Genomic DNA, 12,708 nt, shown 5'->3' with positions numbered 1-12,708 from the left:
CTGTACTGTGTGCGCCGTTACTAGAGCAAGTAATGTAATGAGTTTCTTAGAAAGAATCTCAAGAGTTAACTTATAATTTGGATATAAGCTACTGAGATAGTCTAATACTGGGTCTGGGTTCCAAGTTAGATCATACTTTGGGAGAGGGGGTCTGCTTCTGAAAACTTCTTTGAAAAAACGCTTTAAATCTAAGTTATTTCCAATGTCAGAACTGATACAGCTGAACGGTATGTGTTTAGTGAACTATAATTACAGCCTTGTTGTATAGCTTAGTAAGGAATGCAATAACGTTAGCTATAGGCGGCTGATAACAATCAAGAAGAAGGGTTTTAGTATCTCTGTCGTGTCCGGTTGAATTGATTGCCTCGTCTCGGTGGTCCCTGCTTGAAGTTGAAACTCTGATGTCTGTTCTGTGCTGGTTTAACTGGTTCTGCCTGCCCACACTCGGCTTCATTTGTGGCCGTGGTGAAGCTTGAGGTGGGCCTCAGAAGTTTCCCGGCCGCTGAGGTAAAGAAATGGTCCGTGTAGGAGTAGGTCGTTGCTGATAAGCCTTCATCACGGAAGCTGACTTGCCTAAAATACACAATAAAATACTTTATACATAAACTGTAGTACCCAATGTGTACAAATAATAGAAGTGTAGACAAGCTTTACCCAAGTTCCTATAGTTTTTCCATCTCTCGCTAAGGTTGGCACCAAACATGTATTCATCCCGTGGGGCATCTTTCAACCCCTCCTTTGTGATTTTATTTAACCCACTCGTGATTAACCTCTGTCTTGACATAGTCTGTTGGTGGTGGAGGTCACATGGTCCATGAGGGCAGATATCTAGATGTGCAGGTTTCCTCACGATGTTTTCCTTCACCGTGAGAGCGATGGTATACATTGTACTTAAATTCAAAGAACTCATTGTTACATGTCAGCGCTGGGATTTGAACCCGCATCTCTGGCGTGAGAAGCGGGGCTTATCCGACTGAGCTACCACCGCTTCCCATTATTATGATGATTAAATGTATATATTAATCACATGTAAAAAGAAAAGTCTTGTTAAAATGCTGTCGCTTTGTGACTCTGTTGTTTTTGTAAGTAGCAATATGCCTGAATCTAATATTTATATGTATATTTCTCTATAATTGCTTTGGAGAGGTGTGTGATATGATTAAATAAAGGTGGCTGTTCTTGGATATGTGCATATAGTGTCTAGAACCAACTCTACAATTAATGTGTTCATCGTATGTAATATTATTTTGATTTCTTCCATAACTGTTTTTTTCACATTGTAGGTTTTAATGCTGCATTCCGTGCGTATGAAACGTTTACAACATCTCGTGACGGAAAGATTAAGAAGCCCCCTTTATCTTTCATTTTGATTAAGAGTCGGTCCTCTTCGTAAGCACTTACGTATTGACGCATGCTTCGCACTTAATTTTTTTTATATGGCCTTGACTACGTAACCTCTTATGTAAGTGATTACATTTCGCCGCCCACTGTTTGATAAAGTTGCCTCTAACATTTCATAAAATTCCAGTAGGACGGCCTCGGGAATCGGCTCATCTACGTTTTGGGCTTCGATCATTCGAAATCTGTCCGAGCTGGAATAGATTTTTTGAATTGACGACATGTTTAGAATATTTAAATTCTATAACGGAATGCAGTTTCCGCTGAAATTCTTTTTCAGCTCCGTTTGAACAAGGTTCGTTTTGTATGCAGCTTTAAACTGGCGGGATGTGAGATTATTATTGGCACGCCCGTGTGCTCTGATAATCCCAAAAAATAATTTTACATGATCCTGGGATAATTTGTGTGTTGTCAGATAAGTATATTTTTTCAGTGTCGACTAAACGATGGTAAAGATTCATTGTACTGTCAATACAAGAGATAAAGCCAATGAAACCTGTTTTTCTGTTGGTGTTTATTAACGTTGTTTCCTCATTTTTGGCTGATAAATGTATCAAATAGTTATTGTCATAATTGAACAGCTCTTCGGTGATCTTAATATTTTGCTAAAAGAGAGGTATTTTGCAGCCTTGTTGCGTCATACTCCTTGAATTTAGCACGTCAAACAAATACACTCCCGTGCAAAGAAACAGTTCCACGTACATATTGCTGACACCAAATGGCCCCAGATTTTTTAATATTTAATAGGAAATTTTAACAAAATATTTACGTTTTTAGTTGCTAATATTCTGATGCGCCGTTAAATGTAATTAAATATTTAAGAAGGCATCATTAAGTAAGTTTTTTTCTTTGAGTATTAATTCGGTGATTTTCTCACTGGAACTTTTTCATTGCCCGTGATTGTATTTTATCGATCGAAAAAAGTTTTCTGTTGCCTGAACTCCTGAGAATCTTCGGTCTTACTTTTCACAGGTTAATAGAGCGTCTGCGACTCTGTTGCTAAACAGCTTGTTCGCGAGCTTCACCTTAATTTTTTGTTTAGAAAAATCAAGATGCGCGTTTTTCAATTTTTTGCTACGTGCAACCCTCCTTCTTTTTGAAATACGTTTTGTTTGTCGAAGTATGGCCATTTAATTTAATTTCCTTGATAATCTACTAAATTTTTTTTAGCTTCAAAAGCATTCCTCACTAATTTCAGCATATGGCATGCATCTAAAAGCATAGCTACATCCTAATCGGCAGACGGATGTTTAAACTTCGCTGTTTCGAAAGAACACCATAACTTTTTGGCCATGTTGATGTTCGCAGCGCCTCCATCCATGGTCACTGAGGCCACCTCAACCCCATATTCATCAAATTTATACAGACATTGGTCAACTAGTGACTCACGTTGTTCACCAGTCATGGAATGAATGAATAAGTCATGTAATGAATATTGTCGCCTAAATAAATCCTACAGATGAGGAAATAAAAAGAACGAACATAAGTAGTTTTAAACAAGGATTTATTTTAAGTAGGTAGGTAGTTAGGTCGTCGGTTAGGCCAAGGTCAAGGGTGTCACACGCGCGCTGGTTCAGTCCAGAAATACCGCACTCTCCTTGGCTTCCTGTCGAAGTGCAGGTCCAGGTCCACGTCCAGGTGCAGGTCCAGGTCCACGTCGGGGTCGAGGGATCCGACGAGGTCAGCCCGGGACAGTCGCCCGGGGTGAGTCTTCCGTGGTCCGGAACTAGGTTGGCCGATTTAATCGGTCCGGCAGTTGTTCCCAGATGGGAACAACGTATAAACACTTTATTAGTACAATAAGAATTATTAAAGTCTAGGTTTGACGAGTTAGGTACTCGCAGACAAGGTACGTAACGTATGAGAATTATATGAGCGGCTAGTTGCCAGAGCGGTGAGCAGAGACTCTCTTTAAGTAACTTACGGGGATTTTCCATCGCTGTTTTAGACACACCAGTAACATGATGAGAGCTTGGCTTGCTTCTTGCAAGTTTATCATTTTCGGAACAATTTTCTGGAAGCTGCCACGTTACAAATGAACAATCAAACTGCAAAGTGGTCACATTTAGTTGAATCAATCAGGAAAAAAATCAGAGCACGTATCTTTATCTTTTATCATTTCACGAAAATAACAAAAACTCATGTAAAGCCTAAATATAGGGCGAAAATCCGTGTAAAGCTAGCAGCCCAAATCTTAAGCAACACAGTGGCAGCAATACTGACGTTGTTAGCAGAAAGCGTCAAAAACGAGGAAATAAGTATGGAAATTTTAGAAACAGCGCACGTAGTGAAAGACCTAGATGGTTTATTCGATTGCACCAAGGGGCCATCATCATGCAAGGACATAAAAAAGGGAATACGGCAAAATGTGTCAAAAAACAGCCACCACCATAAAAAGTGGGAGGAAAATAAAAAAAAAATTGCTGACCCTCCATTTCCTCAAATCAGACAGCCAGCTTAGGCTAAGGAATGTCCGATGTGTGAAAGGATATATAATTACAATATCGTCCCTTCAAGACATGTGGAAATATGTGGAACAGCAACATTTCAAATATTTAAAGATTGCATTGGATATTGTAAAAGTACCACATTGATACCCAAGTATAACTTTTTAAATGTAACTTCCCCTAAATTAAGAAATTTAACTACTAATGTATCCCATGTTGCCCTCATTGACATAGATTTAGATGAATTAAATTCAAAGTAAAAATGGATTCTCTTCTAAACACAATAAAATCTCTGGAACAATTAAAACAAACCCCACATATTTTAAAATATGGCACACAATATTCTATTCTTAGTATTTTAAGTTTTAGTTCTACTATTATTGTCAGTGTCTATGTTGTGTTTACAAAGTGTAAATCTGGCAGCAACCGCCTTTTTCCATTTAAAATAATAAATATATCACCTCCACAATCTACTACCCTTAAGGAACACACCCCTGAAATAGAACTGACAGACGTAAAGACCTACCCTAGCAGTTCAGCAGCTCCACTAAGAACAAAAGTTTAGATTCACAGAGCCTTTGTCCAACAGAGACATTGTTCCAACCCCAAAGTCTACTCTTAAAGGGGGGGGTGTTATACCCGAGATATGCTACCCTTAATGCTGTGATAGCACTCATTTGCATCCCAGTCAGCCCTCTCACATACAGGCAATAGACGCCATACTTTCTTCCACTGAGTCTGCTCTCATCCTTCGACTCGCGCGGTTGCCTAAAGATCCTTTTATCCTTATTAAGTACATACTAGTGTATTACCAAGTGTATTCTATATATTGTTTATCCAGATAATGGGAAGCTTGTTCAGGTAAGCCAGCAAAACGAAATAGTAGGAAAAAACAAGTTTTGTACAATTAAAGAAGAAGACAGCTTAGCCCTGGTCGCATAATAGAAGTCAGTGATTCAGCGATTACGGTGAGTGTAAGCTATCTGACAAAGAATTTTGAGGAATGATGGAATAAGGAGAGATGATATTAAAATCACGGACCGGACAAAAATTATAAAACTTTTAAAAGGTGACAAAATATCCCGGAAAAACAAAGTCATATAAGATGATTTTTTATAAGAGATGGTCGTTAAAAACGACACGTTGTTAGGAATTAACAAAAGTTGTGTTTATTAAAATACACTTAACGACTTTAAAGTGTAATTGCTGGTACACCGAGCATGTAAAAGGTATACCTTGTGTCTAATGGTACGTTTACACGCTTGCCAAGCCTTCGCAAGCCCCAACAATCACAAGCGTGTAAAGAGGGCGTTTGGCTTGGCTTGCGTGAGTTTGTGGGCGCTTCCTTCCGATCCAGTCGAGTGTCGGTTTTTTGACGCAGATCAAAGGGCGTTTGCGGCAAGCGCTTGCGACGCATTTATGCCGGCTGTACACTCTCGTCGAGCGTCTCGCCGAATGTCTCGGGCGAGATATTCGAGACGAGAGCTTACCCTGTACAGTACACGCTCGTAGTAACCAGTCGAACTGCAGCTACCAGCCACGATGGACGTCGAAACTGCCGCTGCTATTGCTCTCTGTGCTGTTAGTTACTTAAATTTTTTACATATTTATAACAGAAAAAAAATGATTGATTGTGTGAAAATTAATTGTGATAATAAAAAAACTCTCTGCTAGTCACTAGATTATTCCCGTAACATTCCCCATATTTTCTTTTTGGTCACTTCCGTAAAAATTTATGAAGATACGTTTTGATTCTTTTTTATACTTTATAGGTATGAGCTATTTATGCAAGCGATCAAAAAAGAAATATGTTTGAAATGTGTTTCCACGCATTTTAAATAATAAAATGTTTCCATTCATAATCAATGCTTCCATTATTTACATTACATTGTATAATATCTTTTATTTTAGGTGCCGATGAAATATACAATCCCACTTGGTATGCCTACGAAATCATGGAGTCATTTTTACTGCAAGTATATACTTCTAATGAAACGTTAAACACCGAAACAGTAAGTCAAAAGTCATTTATCCTAACTAATATTATAAATGCGAAAGTAACTGTGTCTGTCTGTCTGTCTGTCTGTTACTCTTTCACGCCAAAACTACTGAACGGATTTGAATGAAATTTGGTATACATACGGTGTAGACCCTGGGAAAGAACATAGGCTACTTTTTATCCCGGAATTCCCACGGGAAAACTTTTTAAGGCGAAGCGAAGCGCGCGGGGACAGCTAGTTCTAAATAAAAGAAATCGTTACTTATTATAAATTTATTCATACATTTATCAACTTATCCATCCAATCCTATTAAAATATGAAGTAAATTCTTCTCTGACTTTTTTGGCATTCAGCGGAGATCTTCGTGGTATTTGTGGTAATGTTTGCAATGCATTATATCCGTCGTTATCTCTGCGCCATGAACCAGGTGTAACCATATTTCCACTACTGTCGTATACGTCTAACGAACCCTGAGGAGTATATCGATTTGAAGAACTTTTACTTGTTCTCAAAAAGTTATGTAGTAATACACAAGTCATCGTAAATTCTGAAACAGTTTGTGGTTCTAAATCGATAGGACGTCTGAATATTCTAAAAACTGAGGTTAAAATTCCAAACGTATTTTCAACTACAACTCGGGATCTAGATAAGTTTTGGTTAAATAGCCTACTTCATGATTTCCAGGGTAGGGCTTCATTACGTGTTGACTCAATGCAAAAGCACCGTCTGCAAATACAAATTTGTATTTGCTATCCACTAACGCCAAGCAAGGACAATACTAAAAGTTTTCTTATAATTGAAATACTCTGTTCCACTATGAGTTGGGCTTTCAATGACTACATGTTTGCCATCCAATGACCCTATGCAATGTGGAAATTTGGTCCTGAATCCTTCTTCAATATTAAGCCATCCTTCTGCTGTGGTAGGCATCTGTAAAAAAAAAAACTAAATGAAATGTGAGTAACAGTATATTATTTTTTTCAGCAATCCCAACAAATAGAAGAAGTTACAGATCAGACAGAGGATGATCCTCTGATAAGAGACCGCACCAGTACGCCTATTACACCGTCCACACCACCACCTAGATCACCATCCAGACCACCATCCATACAGGCAGTTACTAAACGTCGCCGCCTTGCTTCTGAAACGGCTGAAAAGCAAATGGCCGTGGCTTTTGGTCAATTAACGAATGTTTTAAGTCAAAAACAGAATGAAAATAGACCTCCTTACAAAGAAGATGATTGCGATCTATATGTGATAAAGTCACTGTAACTACTTAGATTGAATAATAGATTTAAACTTGGTTTATGAATTTATTTACAAAGCACACACGTTAGCGTTACAAGATATTGGAGGGAAGAGGAAGTTGAGTGTTGCCACATTAATTATGTTTTATACATATCTGCGGGGGGCAACGTTAACAACTACATATTAAATTATTATAATTTTTGGAAGTACATACATTTTATAACTACATCTTTAACTGAAAACACTAACGGTCTTATTCATAAAAAGTTACGGGAGACCTATAGGCCTGCTGTAAGCAAATGTCAAAAAAACTTTATTCATAAACGATCAATAGAGCTAAAGAACACTCCAACTGATTCGTAAAACCTTGATATGTTAAAGTTGGCTGGACCCTACTATACACCTTCCGTAAACCTCCTCTTGTACAAAAACATGGCGGACGGTCAACAGCTGTTCTATTTTATTGACAATTTGACATTGACAATTCATAATTTTGAGGTTATATAGGAATTCAAAATTGTGCCTTGCCATTGCCTTGCATTGTTTGTTGTTAATATTTTGCTGAAAATAAGTTGCTATGGAAGCCGTGCAAGCAATAGCTGCTATTGATATGGTGGAAAATTTGCCTAGAAGGCGTATTAAATTGTACAATGCCAGAGCAGACCCTTTTTCTTTGCCTGATGTGGAGTTCAGGAGTCGGTACCGGTTCCAAAAAGATACAATGAACTATATCATTGATTTAGTCCGTGATGACATAGTAGTGGATCAAAGGGGCTGCGGAACAACCCCAGAACTGCAAGTACTGACTGCAATTAGATGTTGGGGTCGTCGAGAGGTGATTATAATACATAATTAAAAAATATATTACAAGTTCAATAGATATCAGTGCTACGCCTTTATTCCTTTCACAATACATTACCTTTTTTAGTTAATAAATTAATGTTTTTAGGTACAAGATGATGCTGGGGAGCTGCATGGCTTATCTCAGCCAACCGTGAGTCGCATCTGTGCCAGAGTGGCTCGTGCTCTTGCGCGACACTCTGCCACGTTTATAAAAATGCCAGAAACTGTGCCTCAACAAGAGGCAACTATAAGGCAGTTTCATGAAATTAGAAATTTTCCAACTGTCATTGGGTGCATCGACTGTACCCATATCAGAATAAGGAAATATGGAGGTGATGCAGCACAATACTACATAAATAGAAAGGGATATTATTCATTAAATGTACAGGTCTGTATTTTTTGTGTAAATTATATTTGCTGGGATATTTAAAATATGCTAATCAAATACAATTGTATGACAGGTTGTTTGTGATGCCACTCTACAAATTATGGATTTGGTGGCTAGATGGAGAGGCAGTACACACGACTCTCGCATATTCACGGATTCCTCCATCAAGCAAAGATTTGAAAGGAGAGAATTTAGGGGCAGGCTCTTAGGGGACTCTGGGTATAGGTTGGAGCCGTACCTATTTACCCCAATTACAAGACCGCAGAATGTTGCAGAGGAGCACTACAATGAGGCCCATATTTCCACACGGAACACAATTGAACGCTGTTTTGGTGTATGGAAACAACGCTTCCAATGCCTATTGCACGGGATGTCGGTGAAAATGGAAAATATCAAGCCAACAATCGTAGCTCTGGCTATACTTCATAATATTGCGATTAAGCGAGAAGGCCAGATAGGTACTATTTTATTTTATTTATAACATGATGACTACACCTTACCCATTTTACACAATGTTTACCCATTTTAAATATACAAAATTAATTACAGATTTTGATGCGGAGGAGCAGCTACATCATCCAGCACTGCAATAAGTATGATGAAATAAGTAAAATCATTCGGATAGTCGAGCTGATCATTGAGGAATTAGGGACACTTAAGTGTTCACAGGTCAGGTCAGATGTTGCTGCAAATATAATTGATCTCGATCTGTCAGACGAGATTTCTGGATTCTTGATGACCATCTTTACTTGTCTCAGGAAGGAGGAGAATGATAAACCAGGTTATCAAAGGTTCTTAGCATATACTGCGACGGTTGACGCGGTTGAAGTCTCAGTACGTTCTATTGTTGAAAAGGTCAAAGCTGAGAAAATAGAGCTCAACTTTCTCATCTGCACTCCTATTGTGGAGTTAATGACCTTGTTCCGCGCTTTTTTCGATGAAGTAAGGACATGGGTCACCAGGTTTAGAGTTAGAGTCTGTCGCTAAACGCGGTCTAAAGCGCGACAAAGATGGGAGAAACATCCAAAATCAAAAGCGTCAGGAGAACACGCAGAATATCTCACAGTACGGTTTAACAAATCAACATATTTCTCTCCTCCAAGGCATAACATTGGCCCCAGAGCGCCGCACTGGTGTTCTCCGTAGTCTGGGACCTCTTACGCAAGCTCTCCTTCTTGTAATGGAGGATAAATATTATGACAAGCTCAGATCTGCGCTTAGCAACAGCCTGCAAATGCTCCCTATGTCAGGGGAATAATAATGGCCTTAAAAGACGCCACACACCCTGGGAACGTGTCTGGCGTCCTTAAGGAGCTGGGAGACATCCTGTTGTTAACAACGGCAAGGTCTACACAGAAGATATATTTCCCTCTTTTGCTTTTCACACTGATGTGGAACAACAGAGGAGGGGTACAGTGGAGTTTCTCCGGCGCCCCCATGATAAAGTTTTATACTGAATTCGTGTTGAGTAAAGGTCTGAGATTCAGAATGAGGAGTGGGGGGGATCCGCTGAAAACTTCCGAGGTGATATTCCACTCTATGTTTGGCACTTACCTGGACAATCTAAACATTTTGGAGCAAATAACAACTCGCTCAAAGTGGCACAATCGGAAAGAAGTGAACACAGTGTTCCAAAACAGGGGAGAAAAGGAAAAGGTAATTTGTACCCCCATTGTCTTCAAAATGGTTTCGAAAATGGCGCAGTCACTGATGACGAAATCACTTGGTAATGTGGATCCGATGTGTATTGGCAGACCGTCTCGTTCCCGGGTTTCGGCACCATGATAAAGTCACTGTAACTACTTAGATTGAATAATAGATTTAAACTTGGTTTATGAATTTATTTACAAAGCACACACGTTAGCGTTACAAGATATTGGAGGGAAGAGGAAGTTGAGTGTTGCCACATTAATTATGTTTTATACAATATGCTAAATTATTGGCTATAAAGCTACGTGAACTGCCAACTGATGAACGAAAAATTATGATGTACCAAATAGATGGGTTGTTTATAAACAGAATCAGTCAAAAATCAAATGAGCGTAAACCATACCCTCAATATTATTCTCGACCGTCCTCAATGGCTGGTTCATATTCACGCCATACACCATCTTCTCAAGTCATTCAGAGTCGGCCAACATCAGTTAATAGCGTTTATTCTGAACCTATACATAATTCTCAAAGTTTTTTTCCCTCTCCATACACAGAAACCTCTCATTCAGCGCCAAACCCAACAGAACATAATATACCAACTCCAATACCTCCAGCTCCATCTACATCAACAGCACCCCTGTCATCTATTCGTATCATATCGGAACAAATCCTCAACCCACCCCCGCGTGACACCAACAACATTATAAACTTGGCTTTATTGAATGCTTTCGAAGATTTTGAGTCGTGAAAATAATTCTTATTTAAGTTATTAAATAATTAAGCTGTAAAATAGTCAGATAACATACATACCTACATTCAACAGATTTCCTATGATTCAATTAAAACCTAAACAAATGTTTAACAATCTTTTATTTTATTCTTACCTTAACTAGATCCTTTAGAATTTCATTAAGAGCTCGGCAAACTTCACGAATGGTTATTGATATCATAGAGACAGATACTTTAAACAAATAGTGTAGGCTTTTGTAAGAATCACCAGATGCTAAAAATCGTAACGTAATGGCAAGACGAAATTTGGCCGGTATGGCATCTCTGAAGTCTGTATCTTGCTTAGATATCATTGGTGAAATTTTCTGTAGTAAAAACTCAAAATCATTATAACTCATTCGGCAGAAGTTATGAAACTCTCCAGAAGGTTCATATAAAAGCTCATTAAATTTTTCTTCTATAAATTGTCTGTAACAAATTAAATACAGGTACAGTAAATATTGTGGCATAACGGCGTAACTACAGCAGATAATGGTTAAACCAAAATAGTAGTTACCTGGTACGATTTCGATGAATCTTTTACATCCACCATCTTCGTTGTCGTCGAGTTTTTCTTTTTTTTTGTTTCACTTTGCTTCCATTTTAAATAAAAGTACGATAAACCAAATGCAATAGCCGTCACAAGTTCGGTGTCCGCCATGCTTGGATCTATCTTGCAGACTGACGCGTTCCCAAGCGTGTAAACTCCTTTCAAACGCCAAACGAGATTTGTGGAGGCTTGGGGCTGTTTGCCGCTTGCGAAGGCTTGGCAAGCGTGTAAACGTACCATAAGATGGAATAACAGGATAATTTATAATGTTGCTCCAGTTTTTATTAAATAAACGTAGTCTGCCCCCAATTACCTGGTGGGTTTAGTATCTGTGTCGTGTCCGGTTGAATTGATTGCCTCGTCTCGGTGGTCCCTGCTTGAAGTTGAAACTCTGAGGTCTGTTCTACTGGTTGAACTGGTTCTGCCTGTCTACACTCGGCTTCATTTGTGGCCGTTGACACATCTTGCATCTAGACGTGTAGCTTTCTTAATTGAAAGAGCGTGTCTTATACCTTTTGGTATTTAAGTAAAATAATAAGCTGGATTGGCCTCCTTATCCATTAGAGCGGAAAAAGGCCTTATTAAGTGCACTCCCTACCTAACACCTCTTACTACCCTCAGGCCTATCTCTAACCCGGCCTGGCAGCGCTCACCATCGCGTGCTTCGTGCAGCTGTCGCAGAGTCTACTCGCCGAACTAATTAGAGACGCAAAGCTTAATAAAGATAATTACTAAGGTGAGTGTTAAGGGCCCCATCAAAATATAAACACATGCTACATGTCATGAGGCTGTGCTGGTGTAAATACCTTATGATTTGGTAGATTTTTCCATGTGTCCTCGATTTTATTGTTCAAAAAAAGTAAGAGTATTTTACAAAATATTTTACCGATTTCCTGATATTGAATTGAATTAAGAGCCCCCGCACACTGGCCACTTAGTGGCGGCCACGCTTCAGCCACTAGTGGCCGCCACAACCTGCGGACGCGTTTCTTCATACATTTTATATAGAATCGGCGCACACTGAGCGCTTGAGTGGCCGCGTCCGAGCCACAAGCTGCGAGAGTCGAGCGCGCTCGCTACTTGTGGCTGCGTTTTGTCGTTCGACTCGTGCGCATACACGGCCACAGTTGCCGGCTTCTTCCCACCCCTGCGCGCCGCTCCCCAATCCCGTCTCCCGGGTCTAGTCTTGTTGTAAGCTGCGTACTGAATGCACGTGCATGATGTCCACGGATCCGATTCCTCATTTTGATGTAGACGCTTTTATTTCCGATGTCGAAGAGCGACCCGCTATTTGGGATTTAAAGTCAGATTTGTATAGCGACAGGGGTAAGAAAACTGAAGCTTGGGAGGAATTGTGCCTAAAATTTATTCCAAATTTTAGTGAAAAAAATGTAGCGGAAAAAAACAAAGCAG

General features: G+C 39.3%; 1 protein-coding gene and 1 pseudogene across 1 annotated transcript; one reads left to right on the top strand and one right to left on the bottom strand.

Moving 5' to 3' along the window:
* Window positions 1–329: 329 nt before the first annotated feature.
* Window positions 330–12,207, bottom strand: LOC125488809 (annotated as a pseudogene).
* On the top strand, window positions 7,472–8,896 carry LOC105385348 (putative nuclease HARBI1). The gene is made up of 3 exons (XM_048622267.1): window positions 7,472–7,928; window positions 8,043–8,324; window positions 8,398–8,896. The coding sequence occupies exons 1-3, from the start codon at window positions 7,671–7,673 to the stop codon at window positions 8,803–8,805; spliced, it is 948 nt and encodes a 315-aa protein (XP_048478224.1). The 5' UTR covers window positions 7,472–7,670; the 3' UTR covers window positions 8,806–8,896.
* Window positions 12,208–12,708: the final 501 nt, after the last annotated feature.

This window comes from Plutella xylostella, chromosome 7, assembly GCF_932276165.1.
Source record: "Plutella xylostella chromosome 7, ilPluXylo3.1, whole genome shotgun sequence".
NCBI classification, from domain to species: domain Eukaryota; kingdom Metazoa; phylum Arthropoda; class Insecta; order Lepidoptera; family Plutellidae; genus Plutella; species Plutella xylostella.
This window is presented reverse-complemented; position numbering and strand designations above follow the sequence as displayed.

Bases quoted from the DNA above. Each gene is read 5' to 3' on its own strand.
- LOC105385348 (XM_048622267.1), top strand. From the start codon at position 7,671: ATGGAAGCCGTGCAAGCAATAGCTGCTATTGATATGGTGGAAAATTTG. The intron at 7,929-8,042 runs GTGATTATAATA...TAATGTTTTTAG, and splicing joins GATGTTGGGGTCGTCGAGAG to GTACAAGATGATGCTGGGGA. The intron at 8,325-8,397 runs GTCTGTATTTTT...ATTGTATGACAG, and splicing joins ATTATTCATTAAATGTACAG to GTTGTTTGTGATGCCACTCT.